Source organism: Glycine max, chromosome 2 (assembly GCF_000004515.6).
Source record: "Glycine max cultivar Williams 82 chromosome 2, Glycine_max_v4.0, whole genome shotgun sequence".
NCBI lineage: Eukaryota > Viridiplantae > Streptophyta > Magnoliopsida > Fabales > Fabaceae > Glycine > Glycine max.
The window spans coordinates 6,702,786-6,721,038 of NC_016089.4; the positions used below are offsets into that span (position 1 = coordinate 6,702,786).

General features: G+C 34.9%; 3 protein-coding genes across 3 annotated transcripts; all 3 read left to right on the forward strand.

The window, feature by feature from the left end:
• Positions 1 to 1,223: 1,223 nt before the first annotated feature.
• Positions 1,224 to 2,750, forward strand: LOC102669594 (pentatricopeptide repeat-containing protein At5g59600). The gene has a single exon (XM_014765648.2). It carries the CDS (start codon positions 1,224 to 1,226, stop codon positions 2,748 to 2,750), a length of 1,527 nt encoding a protein of 508 aa, XP_014621134.2.
• Positions 2,751 to 4,114: 1,364 nt separating this feature from the next.
• RSP13 (ribosomal protein S13) lies at positions 4,115 to 5,735 on the forward strand. Its single transcript, NM_001400384.1, has 4 exons — positions 4,115 to 4,288; positions 4,384 to 4,617; positions 4,774 to 4,926; positions 5,440 to 5,735. Exons 1-3 carry the CDS (start codon positions 4,229 to 4,231, stop codon positions 4,924 to 4,926), a joined length of 447 nt encoding a protein of 148 aa, NP_001387313.1. The 5' UTR covers positions 4,115 to 4,228; the 3' UTR covers positions 5,440 to 5,735.
• Positions 5,736 to 8,788: 3,053 nt separating this feature from the next.
• LOC100805709 (DEAD-box ATP-dependent RNA helicase 39) lies at positions 8,789 to 16,826 on the forward strand. The gene is made up of 9 exons (XM_003518410.5): positions 8,789 to 9,401; positions 10,718 to 10,813; positions 10,895 to 11,083; positions 11,167 to 11,307; positions 11,523 to 11,663; positions 13,842 to 13,984; positions 15,583 to 15,712; positions 15,833 to 15,881; positions 16,255 to 16,826. Exons 1-9 carry the CDS (start codon positions 8,835 to 8,837, stop codon positions 16,707 to 16,709), a joined length of 1,911 nt encoding a protein of 636 aa, XP_003518458.1. The 5' UTR covers positions 8,789 to 8,834; the 3' UTR covers positions 16,710 to 16,826.
• Positions 16,827 to 18,253: the final 1,427 nt, after the last annotated feature.

Below are 18,253 nucleotides of genomic sequence, written 5' to 3' on the forward strand. Positions count from 1 at the left end.
AAAGTTCTAAAGTTCAAATATTGTCACTGTAGAAAAAGAAAAACTTGACAAGTGTAATAAAGAGAAGTTACTGGAATTCGGTGATGTGCGTGCTTGACATAACAATTGGCAAGACATCAATGAGAAAGGTGTATTGGTTAGGCATTATTCATGCTATTTGACTAATACCATTAGGAAGATATTATTTCTTAGCTGATGGAGAGGAAGAAACTTTCAGCATCGGTTCTGTAATCAACCGATGCAAATAAGATGTAGAAAGGTCAAATACAACCGCCTCCTTGCTCAACCGATTATAGGTACTTTTTACCTTGATTTTGTTTAGAACCAATGTAAAGAGACTTTTATTAAAATTATAATTTTATCAATCCTTTAAAATTATAACTTAAAAGATCAAATGCTCTTTTTAAATTTAACGATATGATTAATTTATTATACTTTTTATATATTCAGAGATTAAATTTAAATATTTTATCTTTTAAAAATGAATTTAATTATTTATTCATATTCAGATTATTTTTGTTGCAAAAGAATATAGGTCTTTACATGTATATTTAACTAAGATACAGAGACTAATTTGATGGATTTTTTCAATACTTTGAAGATTAATTATGATTTCTAATACTTGAAAGATCACTTATATAATTTTCTTATTTAAGGACTGTTTAGAGGAAGAAAAATGTTTTATAAAGATGAGATTGAGGGATTTATTTTTCACAAAAAATACTCATTTTTCTTAATTCAATAAATAGTGAGTGAAATATATAAATGTGATAGGATCTTTGAAAGTCTAATTTTTGTTTTGTATAAAGAATATTTTGAAAACCTTTTACTTTGATTATTTAAATGCATAACCAATAAAAATTAAAATAATAAATATATTAGTGTTGAAAGAGATTAAAAGAAATAAAACTTATAAAATATTAAAAAAAGAGTATATATCAATAATATTACGGATAATTTAAAAAAATAAATTTAAAAACAAATTTATTAAATTAACTAATTTAGCTAATACCAGTGAATTAGTTAATTGAATGTTATAAAAGATTCCGGAGGGAGCATGAACACTAGACTGACATCATAGGAAAATGAAAACTATGCCATTTTCTTCACAATTGAGATGGTCCCCATATGAATTTGCCTTGTGCCTACAAAAATGCCTGAAAGCAAAGGCCTTGAGGCCAGGCATGCAGGTCCATGCCACGTTACTCATTAGCGGAACAAACATGAACATCTTGTCTCTTCATTCAAAGCTTGTTGGAATGTATGCAAGTTGTGCTGACCTGAAATCAGCAAAACTCTTGTTTAAAAAAATTGAACACCCAAATGTTTTTGCATTCAACTGGATGGTTTTGGGGTTGGCTTACAATGGCCACTTTGATGATGCATTGTTGTACTTTCGTTGGATGCGCGAGGTTGGCCACACTGGCAACAATTTCACCTTTTCCATTGTTCTTAAAGCATGTGTTGGCTTGATGGATGTGAACATGGGGAGACAGGTTCATGCCATGGTTTGTGAGATGGGTTTTCAAAATGATGTGTCCGTTGCCAATGCTCTCATAGATATGTATGGCAAATGCGGGAGCATTTCTTATGCTCGTCGTTTGTTTGATGGAATGCGTGAGAGAGATGTTGCCTCGTGGACATCAATGATTTGTGGGTTTTGTAATGTGGGGGAAATTGAGCAAGCGCTGATGTTGTTTGAGAGGATGAGGCTGGAAGGACTGGAGCCAAATGATTTCACATGGAATGCGATTATTGCAGCATATGCTCGGTCGAGTGATAGCAGGAAAGCCTTTGGTTTCTTTGAGAGGATGAAAAGGGAAGGTGTTGTTCCTGATGTGGTTGCATGGAATGCATTGATTTCTGGGTTTGTACAGAATCATCAAGTAAGGGAAGCGTTTAAAATGTTCTGGGAGATGATACTTTCAAGGATTCAGCCAAATCAAGTGACTGTTGTTGCACTGCTTCCTGCATGTGGATCAGCAGGTTTTGTTAAATGGGGAAGAGAGATTCATGGATTTATATGCCGGAAGGGGTTTGATGGGAATGTTTTCATTGCTAGTGCCCTTATTGACATGTATTCAAAGTGTGGGAGTGTGAAAGATGCTCGAAATGTATTTGACAAGATTCCATGTAAGAATGTTGCATCATGGAATGCAATGATTGATTGCTATGGGAAGTGTGGCATGGTTGATTCCGCCTTGGCACTGTTCAATAAAATGCAGGAAGAAGGACTGAGGCCGAATGAAGTTACTTTTACATGTGTTCTTTCAGCTTGCAGCCATAGTGGTTCAGTGCATAGAGGTTTAGAGATCTTCTCATCAATGAAACAATGTTATGGGATCGAGGCAAGCATGCAGCATTATGCTTGTGTTGTTGATATCTTGTGCCGTTCAGGAAGGACGGAAGAAGCATATGAATTTTTCAAAGGCTTGCCAATACAAGTCACAGAGTCAATGGCTGGGGCTTTTCTACATGGGTGCAAAGTCCATGGAAGAAGAGATCTGGCTAAAATGATGGCAGATGAAATAATGAGAATGAAGTTAAAAGGACCTGGTAGCTTTGTTACACTGTCAAATATCTATGCTGCTGATGGTGACTGGGAAGAGGTTGGGAATGTAAGGAATGTGATGAAAGAAAGAAATGTCCATAAGCAGTCTGGTTTTAGTTGGATTGAAAAGCCAGGTGGGATTCTTGAAGGGGAGAAAGAGAAAGAAGGGAACAATATGGCCAGTGAATTGGATATGTGAGTATGTGACATTATATAATATGATTGGTACCAAGGGGGTCTAGTTTAATTGATTGAATAGGATGTATGAGTAGTTGTAAACCCTCTAGTACTTGTCTTCGATTCTGGCGGATAAAAAAAATGATTAGTGCTTTTCTCCTTCACATTTAGCTGGAAATACATCACAAAGACTGACATGGGTTTGAAATTTATGTTTCTACTGGAAGAGCTAGTCCACACTAATTTTTTGATGCAAGAGTAACTCAAATTTCAATTTTTTTTGTTCATGTCTATTTTCCACTTTGTAATTGTTTATTATCTACTGCCTAAATCTAGACTTTAGATAAATTTTATTTATCCCTTGAGGGCAAGTGAGACCCTTCTGCAAAAGCATATGATTTGTTGGAGAAATAACAAAGGATAGCTCTTTGGTGATTCAGTGTTTCAGTAATTGTTGGCACAGGGGAGGGACACTCCAGATTGAGCACAGCACAAACAATTGCAATCAATATAGCAGCCTGCAATACTGCAGCTGCAGGGACCAAAAGCTTACCATCACCACCCCCTCCAGAAGTTGATCTTTGGGACAGTGATGCTACTTGATAATGAAATAGCACAAGGGCATAAACTGAAATCAGGTTTGGTTGGGATGGTCAAAGGGGTGTAACCAACTAGATAAGACCTTTCAGGACAAGTTAGTGAACCGAGGAGAATTGTCTAAGCTTCTTTGCTATACATGAGTGTGTAAATTCATCGTTGATAATCCTCAGTGCCATACTATTGCTTTGTTGAGACTTGAGACTTTTTTGGTTGTGAGTATTTTTTTAATTAAAGCAAAAATAAAAAATATAAGTTGAAAAATATTTGGAATTGTAACAATAAAATTGAAAAGCATAAATAGTTCATAATTATGGAGGAAAAACCCAAATTTAAAAAGATAATTTAAGAGTATACATAATTGAAATTTAAGACAACAAAATTAATATTAAAATTTAAAGGTAATTAATCTAAGAAAATTAAGATTTTAAAAGAGTTAATAAAAATTAAAATAAATTAATAATTTAAAACTTTTTAAACTAAGACAATATTACATGATTTTAAAGTAGAATGTGTCCAAATAAGAAAAAAAAATCAATAAGTATTTTTATTTTTACGATTATTAACTTAAATTTATAATATAAAACAAAACATATTATGAATAAGCTAATTTAATTACAGTTAATTTTCAAAGAAAGCTTTGAAACCATTATATAAATAAAACAAGTTTATCTATATGCACAAAGACACGAGAAAAAGTAAAACATTTTTGTTTTTCAAAAACAACTAAATTCTCGTTTTATTTTAGAAAAATAGTTAATTAATTCTTTAATTTTTGGTGCTCCATCTCCCACTTCCCATAGAGGCATCACCAATTCACCATCCAAAAAGGAACAAACCGCAAAGTTGGAAAACCTACATACATTGCTCGCAAGTAGCATCTGCAAATCTTCCAACTCCACCATGTTCGGTTCCGCACGAATCCTCTCCGACGTCACTCTCCGCCTCCGTCAAAACCTTTCGGTAATTTCTCCCTCCCTCAACTCAATTCACCTTCGCCTAGGGCTTTCTTTCTCGAACATTCCAGAGAGCTTCACAATTTTTATTTTTTTTTGCAGGTTCACGGTGTGCGCGTGCAGAACATAAACATCGGAGGCGGTGTGGGAGGCGAGATCCCGGACAACAAGCGTCTGGTGTACGCTCTTCAGAACCTCCACGGAATAGGCCGTTCCAAGGCGCAACACATCGTCGCCGAGCTCGGCGTCGAGAACAAATTCGTCAAGGACCTTAGCAAGAGAGAACTCTATTCCATTCGTGAATTGCTCTCCAAGTATCTCATCGGAAATGATTTGGTACCTAATTTGATTTTAACTTATGAAATAGGTTTTAGTTTGGTTTTACCTTTCTTATTTTCTACTCGTATGCGTGATTGGGGGGAAGTTTACTATTCAAATAGGCTTGTTTGTTTCGTTATGTGTATGTAATGTGTATTTGTGTGTTTTTCTCAGAAAAAGTGTGTTGAGAGAGATGTGGGAAGGTTGGTGGGCATTCAGTGCTACCGAGGGATTAGACATGTTGATAGCTTGCCATGCCGCGGACAGAGGACTCATACAAATGCACGCACCAGGAGGAGCCGGAAAACTTTCTCCGGATCCAGATAGGTACTGCTCGAGAAACAGATTAATGTGAGACGATGAAATAAGTTTTGTTAGAGACTTGGTTGCTTTAAGTGGAATCAATGTTTAGATTTACTTGTTCAATTGCCTTTGGCGTGTTTATCTTTGCTTTGCAAGAGTGTTATGGTCTTATTTTGCATTTTGATGAGTTTCTTTCTTGTCTTGGTTGATTAGATATGGTTAATGTGGTTTTTAATTGATATTTTTAATCATTTGCATTGGTCAAAGTTTTGTTGCAACTTTTGATATTGCGGAAAATTACAAACAAATGTAGATGGTGCGATTACAATTGTGGTCCCAATGCCAGTCATGGACATCCCGAAAACCTTAATGTTAGGGCTGCAATTGCAGTTGCACACTGTTTATAAAGCCTTAGTGTTAGGGTTATTGATGTGATCTCTTCTGAAATTGTAATTCATTGATTTATTATGGGTTGTGAATAAGTTGGGAGTGGAATCTGTGTTCGATGGTTATGACATCCAACTTCTCATATTTTAGGTTTCTTATGTGTTGGAGTCAGCTTCACTTATAATATGGAATGCACATTTGCTGGACCAGTGAGTTCCCAATATTCAAGTTTCTTGAGTGCAGTGCAATTTTCCACTATATTTTCCCAATTTGTTGCTATTCCAAGGCTCAATTATTTTGCACTCTTTTGTCTTTAATTTTGTGAAATGCACTGAAGTTATTGCGATGGAATGTGTTGGTAGGTTGGACCATTGATGTTTAATGATAAATGAAAACAATCCAAGCTACTAACTTATGAAATGTGGCAGAGGATGGTGTTAATGTATCAAGCTAGAAAAAAAATTCAACTTTTATGCTTTCTAGATTTTGAAAGATGCTGAGACGTGGTTGCCAAATAATTTTTTGTAGCACACAAGTTTGAGTTCTGATGGGAGGGAGGAGGGGAAGGGGAAGGGGTGTAAGGAGAGGGACTTCTTGTTTGGTTTGTAAGGGAATGGAAATAAATAATTTATTATTATACCCATACAGTAAGAAACTTCAAGTATTCCTCTGCTCTGACATCTCTTGAATGTTGAAGGGAATGGAAAAATGGGTATCTTGGTCTCTTTATTTTTATTTTCCCTCTCACTTTAACCAAACACATTGAGTGATGTATGGGATAATGGGTGGTATTTGTTTGAGGAAAGGATGGGAGATATAGGGGAAAAGAAGAATAAATATAACTGCTAGCTTTTGAGTATTTGATGATTCACAATCAGTATCTACATCAATGTTTGATTATGGATGCTGAGAAGGGGAAGCAATGATTCTAACCAGCTGCATTTTAAGGTGCTCAATTCCTGCCTTGGCATCCAGACCCTGACTGCACAACACCAAATTTTCATTTTCATATGGTGCAGCGGTAAAGTTGTGCCTTGGTGACTTGTTGGTCATGGGTTCGAATCCGGAAACAGCCTCTTTGCATATGCAAGGGTAAGGCTGCGTACAACATCCCTCCCCCATACCTTCGCATAGCGAAGAGCCTCTGGGCAATGGGGTACGAAATTTTTTATATATTACTGCAAGGCTTGTGAGAGAGACTGCAATGGTCTATAAATTCGCAGCCTAGACTTTTAGGCTGCCTCACCGTGGAGACTGTTAATATTAACCACCTGGGCACTCGCTATCTTTTTTATTTTCCACTAGAGCCAGAGCTAAAAGAAAGAAAGACTTGAGTGGAATCTGAATCACAGATTCGGCTTCTTTGAGGCAAGTGAAGTGAGCCAACAACTTCAGGGGATATAGCAACAGAAATGGTCCAAATAATATAAAACGAAGCGTATACGGATATTAAACTCAATCATATGATAGTATTTTAAGCAGGCAAAATAAATAAACAAACTTTTAATACAGATACATTTGAAGACGGATCATATCATATATCGTTTTTGTTTTTTTACAGCATCATATCATATATCTACTATCTACTACTTTAACAATTTAATTTTTAGATAAATTTTTTCGTTCAAATTATGATTATTTTGGACATTCGATTGGGGTCATGTGAGGTGTAACTGGTGCAGTTCAGTTTATTGTTTAGAGATGAACTTGGAATTGCATAATGACGAACTGGTTAAATGTAAGCAACTAAGGTCCATAACTATTAACTATGGGTTTGTATAGGTGGGGTGGAGAAGCAAGATACCAACAGATAATTAACCTCAGGTAATTGCCTCAAGTAACGGCACCATACATAAATTTAAGTTCTTTTTGGTTTCTATTTTTTTGATAAATGGAAGGGAAGATAAACAACTGACAAACTACACGATGAGTACAACCAACTTCAAGGATGTGTAAACCTAACATAGGGGGTGTCTTGTCTACAGTAATCCGATAAAAGGAAGCATAATTTACTAGACCGACCTGCCTCATTTTTTTAGGTTTGGTTCGAATTGGGTTGATATGATGGACCTAACCCATAATCATCCCTAGTCTTGTTTATCACTTTTAATTAGATATTCAATTTTCATAACAATTATTACAAAATTAAATCCTTTCTATTAGTAGTTTTAATATTTATTCTTACTCTCAGTCTTTCAATTCCTTATTATCTATTTCTATCAAACTTTATTTGTAAAAAATATATTTGTAAGCATTTTTTTGAATCCACTATTTCTATACAGCTTATATTTTATATATTAGGACAATACATGGGAAATGCTATTAGTAAAACAAAATAATGTTAGCTTTAGTCGTGTTCGATAAGATCACTCAATTTAACTAATAAACTATGTTTTTTTGTTTTTTTGTTTGTTTACGATAACAAATTTCAATGTCTGTTTTTGTTATTTTGATATGAAACTAATGTTAATAATCAAATCTCGCAACAAATACACCAATAGTTTGGAAAATATGCACTTTGCCACAAAGGGTACGTTTGACATGAAAAAAAATAAGAAAAAAAAAATCTTTTATTGAGTTAAAATTAGTTTGTGCATAAACTACTTGGTAAAAACTCTTTAGTAGCTTTTTCCAAAGCTTATTTTTAACTTATGTTTAAGTGAATCTTAACTTAATAGATTTTTTTTTCTTCCATTGTGTTTGTGGAAAAAATTGTTTAAATAGATCCTAGCTGTTTTCTTTTTTTGAGATATCCTAGCTATGGTAATTGTCACTTGTCGGGGAGACAGGGAATATTTTTGGCATAATAATAATAATAATAATAATAATAATAATAATAATAATAATAATAATAATAATAATATGTTTTTGAAGTCGGAAATATGTTTTTATCTTTATTTCCATAAATAATTACAATAATACTACTTTATATACTACTTTTAAAAAATTATATAAAAACTGGAAAAGTATTTTTTTTATTTTCATTACTTTTTATGTAATTTTTTACTGCACTTTTATGTAAAATTTAAACATAAGAAGTACTTTTTTGTAATAAAAGTTTACAATTTTTTCTCAAATATAATCCAATAATTTAAATATGAATCAATAACTTTAAGACTGAAGCTATCATTCTTCACATTATCTCAATTAAATTTCCTTAAAATATATTTTTTCTCTTTTTCAGTGATACATTTAACAGTGCCATCTTTTTATTTGTACCTTTAATTTTTTTTAAGTACACATTCCTTTTGATCTATCTAATCCTATTTTTTATTTATAAACTGAATTTCAATAATTTTTTCATAGAAATTATTAATACTTCAAAACAACTATGCATAACAATTTAAATTAATCATTATAAATTTAAAATATAATTTACATCTTTAAAAATATTTATTATTATTTTTATTATATATAATTTATATATTAATAATATTTATTTATTCTAATTTTGAATTACATAAAAATTAAAAAATACTCGTTAAAATTAATTTGCTATATCCTGGCTTGCAAAACCATTCTTGATCCTTCAAAAAGTATCAACAATGCTTCTTCTAAAAACCCCACTCTGTTATCTCAACCTAAACCTCCCAAACACCCCATCCATGGCGGGAGCAACAGGCAGAACCCTCTTCACCCTCTCCCTCTCTTCCTCCTCTTCCCTCACGCGCCTCTCTCTCATCCCCAAGCGCGTCCCACTCCCCAAACCCCTCCCCCTCTTCCGCCGCTTCCGCCCTCTCTGCTCCGTCTCCGCCGCCGCGCCGGAAGCTGCCGACGCGAAGCACTCAATACTCCTCGAGAGGCTCCGGTCCCGACACCTCCGTGACGCCGCGAAGGCCGCCCCCGAACCGAGGAAGAAGGAGAAGGTCGCCGCCGCAGCCGCAGCCGCCGCCGCCGCCGCCGAAGCGAAGGAGAAGAAGAAGGCGGTTGCGAGCTTCGAGGAGCTGGGACTGAGTGAGGAGGTCATGGGGGCTGTTAGGGAAATGGGAATTGAAGTTCCCACTGAGATACAGAGCATTGGCATCCCTGCCGTTTTGGAAGAGAAGAGCGTCGTTTTGGGGTCGCACACTGGCTCTGGCAAAACCCTCGCTTACTTGCTTCCCCTTGCTCAGGTGTGCTTTTTTCTGCATTCGTTTTGAAAAATAAAAATGAATTTTTTTTTCTTCCGTTTTTGTGCTTCTTATCATGAATTGTGTGGGCTGAGAAAGTTTTAAGATAGTAAGTAACCTGTCCATTTCATACACGTAATGGATCAGACACTTGCAATACTCCTAGATAAATGTTGATATATGTTTTTTTTTTTTTAAACTTGTATGAGGAGTTTGTTTTCAAGGTATACCATTGCATTGATGTTTAGGAATATTATTCTTTGGTTGACATTTAATAATTAAAGAAAAATAAATAAATTTTATTAAATTAAAAAATTGAAAAAAAAAGAGTAGAAGAATGAAATGAAGTGAGGATGAGTAGTTATAGTAGAAAGCAACTTTCATTTCTATGAGAATCTAAGATACACACCTTTCACCATGGGAATAAGAAGTAAGACAAATATATATATATATATATATATTGTGAATTGAAGGGGCAACGTGCCCCAACAATTTTATATTCTTTATAATCAACAATCAAAATACGTGTGAATTTTTTTTTTCCAAAACTTGTACCAAACATAAGAATGTGCTATTTCCTAGTTCACTTTCTCGAGAATAATTTTTGATACCTTAAAACAAACACAATTCTAGGATGAATAATGTATGCACTAACAATGTAAGGTTTTATACATTATCATGTTACAAACCACTGTGTAGGGTATGCTTGTTGATCTTTTTAATAACTATCTTAAAAGTTATACCCACGATGATATCTAATTGATTGACGGTGGAAAAACTTTTATACCAATGCAGATAAGAATGTCACATTAATTTGATAAATTGTAGTATTTGTTATGTTTACAGTGACGCATTCATTTTTAAAACCTTTTTTTCTCTTTTGAGATTTGTGTTGGAAGATAATTTTACGCGTTGTATTGTAGTCTTTTATTATGATTTTTAAAATTTGCTCTATATTCTTGTGTCTGCGTGGTATCACGTCTTTATATCCCATGTTGCATCCATACTTTCTAGGTCTGAGCAATTTTAATTTCACAGCAGGAACTTGCATTTTCTGTACATGTGCCTCATATATGGGAGTGATTTACGTTTTTTGCATTTTGTGTGTTTGTGAGGTACTTCATACTTTCACTATCTATGGAAATGGTTAAATTTAATCGTTTGATGTTTGGAATGTTGTTTTACAGATTGGACAAACTTGTTTTTGGGGAACTTGTTCCCTTCATTACTTTTGTTTCATATGTTATTTAATATTTACTTTGGCTGAGGAAAACTTGTCTAGCCATCTATTGACTGTTAATTTGTTGCTGTACCTGTAGTTGTTAAGACGGGACGAACAATTGAATGGAATACTGTTGAAGCCCAGGCGTCCACGAGCTGTTGTGCTGTGTCCTACGAGGGAGTTATCCGAGCAGGTAAAATGCATTTTACTCATGGTATAGAGATCACTTCTATTATGTTGGATGACACACAATAATATGAAGTGGGCTTTATAGGTTTTTCGAGTTGCAAAATCGATAAGCCATCATGCACGATTCAGGTGTACCATGGTAAGTGGTGGTGGCCGGCTTAGGCCTCAGGAGGATTCACTTAATAACCCCATTGATGTGGTAGTTGGTACCCCTGGCAGGGTTCTTCAACATATTGAGGAGGGAAATATGGTATATGGTGACATCAAATACTTGGTGAGTATCTCTCAATCAACAGTTTTTAATAGGCAACAATGAGCTGCAAGCTTCACTTACTGCTGGTGGTCTTTGCTTTGCAGGTTTTGGATGAGGCGGACACAATGTTTGATCGGGGCTTTGGTCCTGATATACGCAAATTTATAGGCCCATTAAAAAATCGTGCTTCAAAACCTGATGGCCTAGGTTTTCAGACTATCTTGGTAACTGCAACCATGACAAAGGTGTGTATGCACCATAATCTTGTTGGCTACATGCGAAGTAAATATTAATGGCTTAAAAGATTATCCATAACATGTGAGGCCTAATATATGTGTAGTGCAGTGGTCCATTTTCACTTTTCTGAACTCTGGACAATCTCTGTTACATATAAATGTAACACATTTTTCATTATCAATTTTGACAATGAACTTCCAGTGTTGACTTCTGAGTCTTTCAGGCTGTGCAAAATCTGATTGATGAGGAGTTTCTAGGCATTGTTCATCTGCGCACGTCAACATTGCATAAAAAGATTTCTTCTGCTCGTCATGATTTTATTAAACTTGCAGGTTCTGAGAACAAGCTTGAAGCATTACTTCAGGTATACTCCTGTATTTTGGCATCTGTCTTACATATGTTCACCAATGGTTGATATTTATAGGTTGTGTTAAGATGTGTAGATCTAGTGGCACTAAGTCTCTTTGGAATTGTTTGATCTTGGGATTAAGTCTCACTCAAGCTGCTCTGCTTTCACTTTAGTTAATGAGATAAGTCTAGGTTGTTGTTGTTTTGTGTTAGGATGTGATGCTAATTATGTTATATCTCATATAATACAATATGTAACATATTTTCTAGCAACCGACAACTAAACATAAAAACTTCTAAAGCATAGGAGAAAAATGCACCTTTTGGTGCATATTTTATGTGCTAAAAACACTTGGCTTTGCACAAGGTGAGATGCGACTCCAAATATGTAATGCTTGCTAATTTATAGATGTATGCCCTTTCACTGACAAGTTTTAGAACAGAGATTGAAATATTTTATATTGGAACCAGTGATGAGTGCTTGTATGGCCAAATCTTTAACATATTCAATATTCTACAATTGCATTTTCCATTTTTATTTGTGTTTCCACTTAATGTTTCCCTTTGGTAAGGGTGTCCAAATCATGATGCTTAGTGATTGGACTGCTTTATAAGAAAAATGCAAATTTTTTTTTTTTTTTTTTGCATACGAGGAAGCATGTACTTTATTTACAGTTTTTCTGTTATTTTCTGTTCACATTCAATATTTTCATCAGCTTTTTCTGTTTTATAATGGAAACTATAGCCATGTTTTTCAAATCATAGTTTGAGCTGTCAAAATGAGCCACAACCTGGTCAATGAAGCTCCCCATGGGTTCAAGCCAAGTCGGATTTGTAAAAAATTGACTCGCCAAGACTGTAGGTCAATTTGGCTAAGCTCACTTAGTTCATGCCTCACATGGGTTCAACCTGGGTGTTTCTTTTTTAATCTTGTACTTGTTTGGAATTTGGAATTTTTAACTTTGAAATTTTAATACTTGTTAAATAGCGTTTTATGGCGGATAGCGGTGAACACCTTTAAGAGCCATTTCAAAATGGCGGATGGTGTGGCGGTCTATGGTGGACAAAAAAAAATTTAAATATATAAAAACCAGAACAAAAACAGCAAAGATGGCATCTATATATATATATATATATATATATATATATTAAAAAAATCATTGCTTTGGTATTGACTGGTTGTCCATGTCCCTGGCATTATCCTATAACTGAAAAATAATTGGAATAAGGTTTTGTAAGAAAACTTCAGGACAACAAACAAATAGTAATTCTGAAAAAACAGAATTAAAAATGAGATTGAAAAAACAGAGCAGAGGACAATTCTGAAAAAGGGGATTTCAGTACCAACATAAACAAACATAATAAACAGAGTGAAGAACATTTGAAAAGAGGAGAAAAGGAGAGAAAAACAGTTCAGGAAAATAAGAAAGAAGAAAAAATGAAAGATAAAACCAGAGTATGTCAGAGTAGAGAGGGTCACCGGACAGAGTGGGTCGCCAGAGGGTTCGCACATAGGGAAGGTTTTGTGCAGCTAGGGTTCGAGTGAGTGTGAGAAAAAATTCTTATTCGTAGACGGAAGGGTTCAACTAAGAGTAACAGTTGTGTTTCGGGCCAGGTTGTTTCTAATGGGCCAACCTGTGCCCAAAAATTTTGAAAAAAAAAACAGAAAACCCACCACATCTGCTATGCCCGCCATGAACCAGCACGACATTGCGGTCATGGCGGGCGCCATAGCCCAAATGGCAGATGCCGTTATATGAGCTAGAATAGCACCTAACGGATTGTGGAGGCAGCTGTTACACCTTCGTAATGCCGTTATGGCGCCGCCATAGCCGTCATGTGACAACTTGTATTGCATTGTTGTAACTTTGTATTACTGGAATTGTGTTCTGTTTTTGTATTTTTTTTTCTCAGTTTTTCTATATTTTTTAATTTTAGGTGAGTCAACCAGTATAACCCTCCAACCTGTTGTAGGTCGAGCTGGGTTAGTTATTTCTTGGCTCACCTAAAAGTGAGCCAGTTGGGTTGCTTCACGTTTTGGCTAACTCGTGGTGGGTCAACCCAAGTGAGCCAGGATGGATGACTTTGGCAGCTTAGTCTTCATTTGCTTATTCCTATCAGTGTACTGGTTGGCTTGAATGTTTTGTTCATTCACTGGGTTTTCATTGTGTGTTTTGTGATCACGTGATGGTAGGTACTAGAGCCAAGCCTAGCAAAAGGGAATAGGGTGATGGTTTTCTGCAATACATTGGATTCAAGTCGTGCTGTGGATCATTTTCTTGGTGAAAATCAGATTTCTGCTGTGAACTACCATGGGGAGGTACCAGCAGAGCAAAGGTAATATGCTAAATTGATATTCTTATCTACTTCTCCCCCTTTATTTTGTTGTGGTGTGAAATTAGGCACATCATAACTTGTGATTTTAGGGATTAGATGGAGAGGTGATTTGACTCCCGTAAACTCTAAAGTGAGGTGATATGTAGAGTGAGAAAGGGTGCATCTAAAGTTGATTATTTTGAACTGGGTTAAAGTTTGCAAGGAAGTACTTTTCAAATCGGTGGTGGTACCAGTGGCGGAGCTTGCTTATGACAGGGGGGAGCCATGGCCCCCCCAAACTTTTTTCAAGTTTACATATATACATAATTATAACATATATTTAAAGTGTTAAAGAAAATTTAATTATATAATTTCTACTCTACGTAATATAACACACGGTACAGTTGCAATGTATGCTTTTCAGTTAGTTTTGGTCACTGCATGTTTTTGGTTGCTCGGACTTGGAGGCTGCTAGAGGGATTTTATTGTTTTATACAGTATATATATGTTGCAGTGACTTATATATATATAGGTAATTTTATTAACAAAAAGAGCAATAGAAAAGCTTCTGATACATTCACACAAACATATTCTCTTTCATCTTCTATGTAAATTTTATTAATTAGATATTAAAATGTATAAACAGTTTAATTAAGCAATTAAATTGTTATATCGAAATAATATTTTAAAAATGAAAGGAATATAGTTAAAATAATTTATTCACTTAGATTTTGAATTCTTTAAAATTTTAAAATCCCTTATCCAAACACTACATATGGTAATTTCTAATTATTTACCTCAATGTTATTTGCTTATCATTTGTGTTTATATTGCAACTTAAAATTTAGATATATAATATGACATTACATATTTAATTTACTCAATAAAATTTTATATAGGCCCCCAAATTTTTTGTTCAAGCTCCGCCACTGGTTGGTGCATCTCGCCACTTTAAATAAATCCAATCCATGCAAAAGAGGTAATAGATAGTCAAAAACGTAAAATTTATTTTACAAATGAGACTTCCAATAAATGTGGTATATAACACTGACTTGACACCTTTTTTTATGCTACAACTATGACAAATTAGTCAATTAGAAGACTACAATACCCTCTGCTTTGGGAACACTTCAAATAACTGCTAACTTAACCAGGAAAATTTTACTAATCATCTCGAATAGCTTGTTACTTTAGGGTAATTGTGACTTGCCTGATACTCAGGTTGATGAATCATGCTAATTTGTTGTTGACTACTGAATTAAACTTCCTTGTCTGTAACTACCAAGACTTAAACACACATTTAGATGCTGACACTGCATCTCATATTCTCGTGGTCGCTCATATGAGTGAATACTAGTTCACAAAATGTCATGTCTAAAGTCTGCACAGGAAGATTTTTGTAATAAATAATAGATAATGTCTTATCTAAAGATTAATGAACAAAGAAAATACAGGAAGAATGGGAAAAACATTGGAGGTCTCACTGAAAGGAAATGGTTTTTATATACATTAAAATTGCATATGGCAGCTTTTGAGCCTACAATGCCATTTAAGCCAGTGCTTCTCTGATGCTCTGTTTCCTGTTATGCCAACTTATTTGTATTGCTTCTTGAATTCAGGGTTGAAAATCTCAGAAAGTTCAAGAGTGATGGTGATGATTGTCCTACATTGGTTTGCACGGACTTGGCTGCTAGGGGTCTAGACTTGGATGTAGATCATGTTGTCATGTTTGACTTCCCCTTGAATTCCGTGAGCATCATATCTATTAATTTATTTAGTGGCCTATTGGGTCACTAAGTATCTCTTCCTTCTTTCTACCTTTCTTGATATTATTTGGTTAAAAAATATTCCTTTCCCTTTCTATTTTAGATTGACTACCTTCATCGCACTGGTAGAACTGCTCGTATGGGTGCAAAAGGTAACAAGCATATATCATGTTTATCAGTTTAACCAAATGGATAATCCCGCTCTTCTAAAAGTTGTATTTGTTTTCTTTATATTTTTGTAAAAATGGAAGCTGCAATCAATGTTCTTGCATATACTCTATGAAACCAAACTTTTATTCAAATTATGGTCACCATGATATTGCTTATAAAAGTTTGGTGTGTCACTTTGATAAAAAAAATGTCATTTTGGGATATACAAGGTTTCTACTGTCATACCAAATCCATGCCGTCTTATGTCTGAGTCACCATGTCTTAGCTTATTGCCGCATATTGGACATTGCCACCGTGACTGTTACAAATTTGTAGTTGTATTAGGAAGAACTAAAATGCTCTTTTCTCTTGCAGGGAAGGTAACAAGTTTAGTTGCTAAAAAGGACTTGGACTTGGCCAGCAAAATAGAGGACGCATTAAGGAAGAATGAGAGTTTGGAGGCTATCACAAAAGAAAGTGTCCGAAGGGACATTGCAAGGACCCAAAATCAAAGCACTGAGAAGGGAAAGAGCAAAAGATTGGTTAAAGTTTCAAAAGTTATGGGCAAATCTGGTAGTCGTTTTGGTTCTGGGAATAATGGATCAGGTATGAAATCTGGTAAAGGGTCACCAGTCAAATCTATGAAGAAAGGGATTCAAGTTTCAAAATCTGGAAAATCTTCTAGTGCAAATAGCTTAAGAAAAGCTTCTACAGAGAAGAGGCAATCAAGTAAAATGGTCAGTGCCACCAAATCTACGAATTCTAAACTCAATGTTGTGGGGTTTAGGGGGAAAAATTCGTCTTCAAATAATAAAGAATCGGGTTTGTGAAGTTGATTGTGGGCCATATTGTACCGTATAGGAACTAAATGGCTCTCGTTTTTGTATTAGATAAGATTTTTTCTGTAGTAAAGATAGTATTATAATTTAATTGTTTTAGTTCCTGCCTTTTACGTGCCTAAAAATATAGTAGTTTCTGTTTTTATTATCTATTTTCACAGCAGGCACTGTATACATGTTTGATTTCTTTGCATTCTTCTTCTGCTCTAAAGATCAAATTTTGATGACAATATTATTCAAGTTCTCAAAAGATCGGTGAAGTGCTTTGGGGACTCTGTTGGGACACCTTGTTACATATCCCAAACCCACATGCTTCAAACAGTTGAAAGAAATCTGAAGAAAGGAGGGAAATTCCCGATTCATACCAGTGAGGTTGTAAAGCTGTTCAAGAACAAAGAAAGGAAGCTGATTTTCTAGTAGTACCAACTCCTTCCTAATATCCCAACTCATCCATGGTTTTATCAACAAAGGGTCCTTTCCCTGCCAGTCTTCGAATCTATGCCATCTCAAAAAATGCTCAATTATGAAGCAAGCGTCAACTAAAATCATCTTTAAGAAATCGTCGCTATTACATTTAATACGTTCTCCATAACAACTTCGAATTTTTTCTTCCGACGCTTGAAGTGTGACAACAAAATCTGCCATAGGTAGCTGGGTTCGATTTAGAAATGCCTTGAGATATTTTAGTTTAAGCTCTTCCATTGAATCAAAATTGTTTTTTTCCTTACCATTGTGAAAAGGGCCAGTGGAAACAAATAGAGGTGTATAGGCTTTCGGATTAGTTTCACGAATGTTTGTGGTACTCTATAAATGCATTGCTTATCAAGTCCATACATTGCTGGAGGTTCCACATCTTGAAGCATCTCGGTCAATTTTGTCTCCAAACATTGTTGTTGACTCAGTGAATCACTTGTTGGCCCTTCCATTTGGTTTAATTTCTGTAGCTTGGAGATTCATAGACATTGATAACCAACATGATAGTCAGATCAAGTATAATATTACTATTATAGAATCAATTTCGTTGAAATTTCCCTAGTTATGGAACCAAGAGGCAAATCTAAATCAAGCACTTCAATATAATATGACAGAGGCATTGGATGTAATATATTTTTAAAATTATAGGGTATACTACAATTAGGATAAAAAAATACTCCCTATTCTGTTTTTTGTTACCTTTGTTTTGGTCAATTATTACTTTTAAGTAAAACAAGAGTCAGGATAACAAAGCTATTATGTTCACTTATCAAATAAAGTTATGGATAAACTATGGATGGAATAAAAAAAGATAATAACTAAATATATTGAGCCAAAAGAGGAAGAGAAGGAACTTGATGGTCAAATTGTTGAGCATAAATCTTCTGCAATTCAGCTACTGCTTAAGATTGTTCTCATTTTGCCGGAATAGTGCTTCGTGCTTTATATGGATGATGAGGAGTTATAACTAAGATGGATGAGGGAAGGATTTGAAACAACAGCTGAAGCCCAATGAAACGATTGGAGATTGGTGCTAAATTGAAGTTTATTGCTTTGTATAG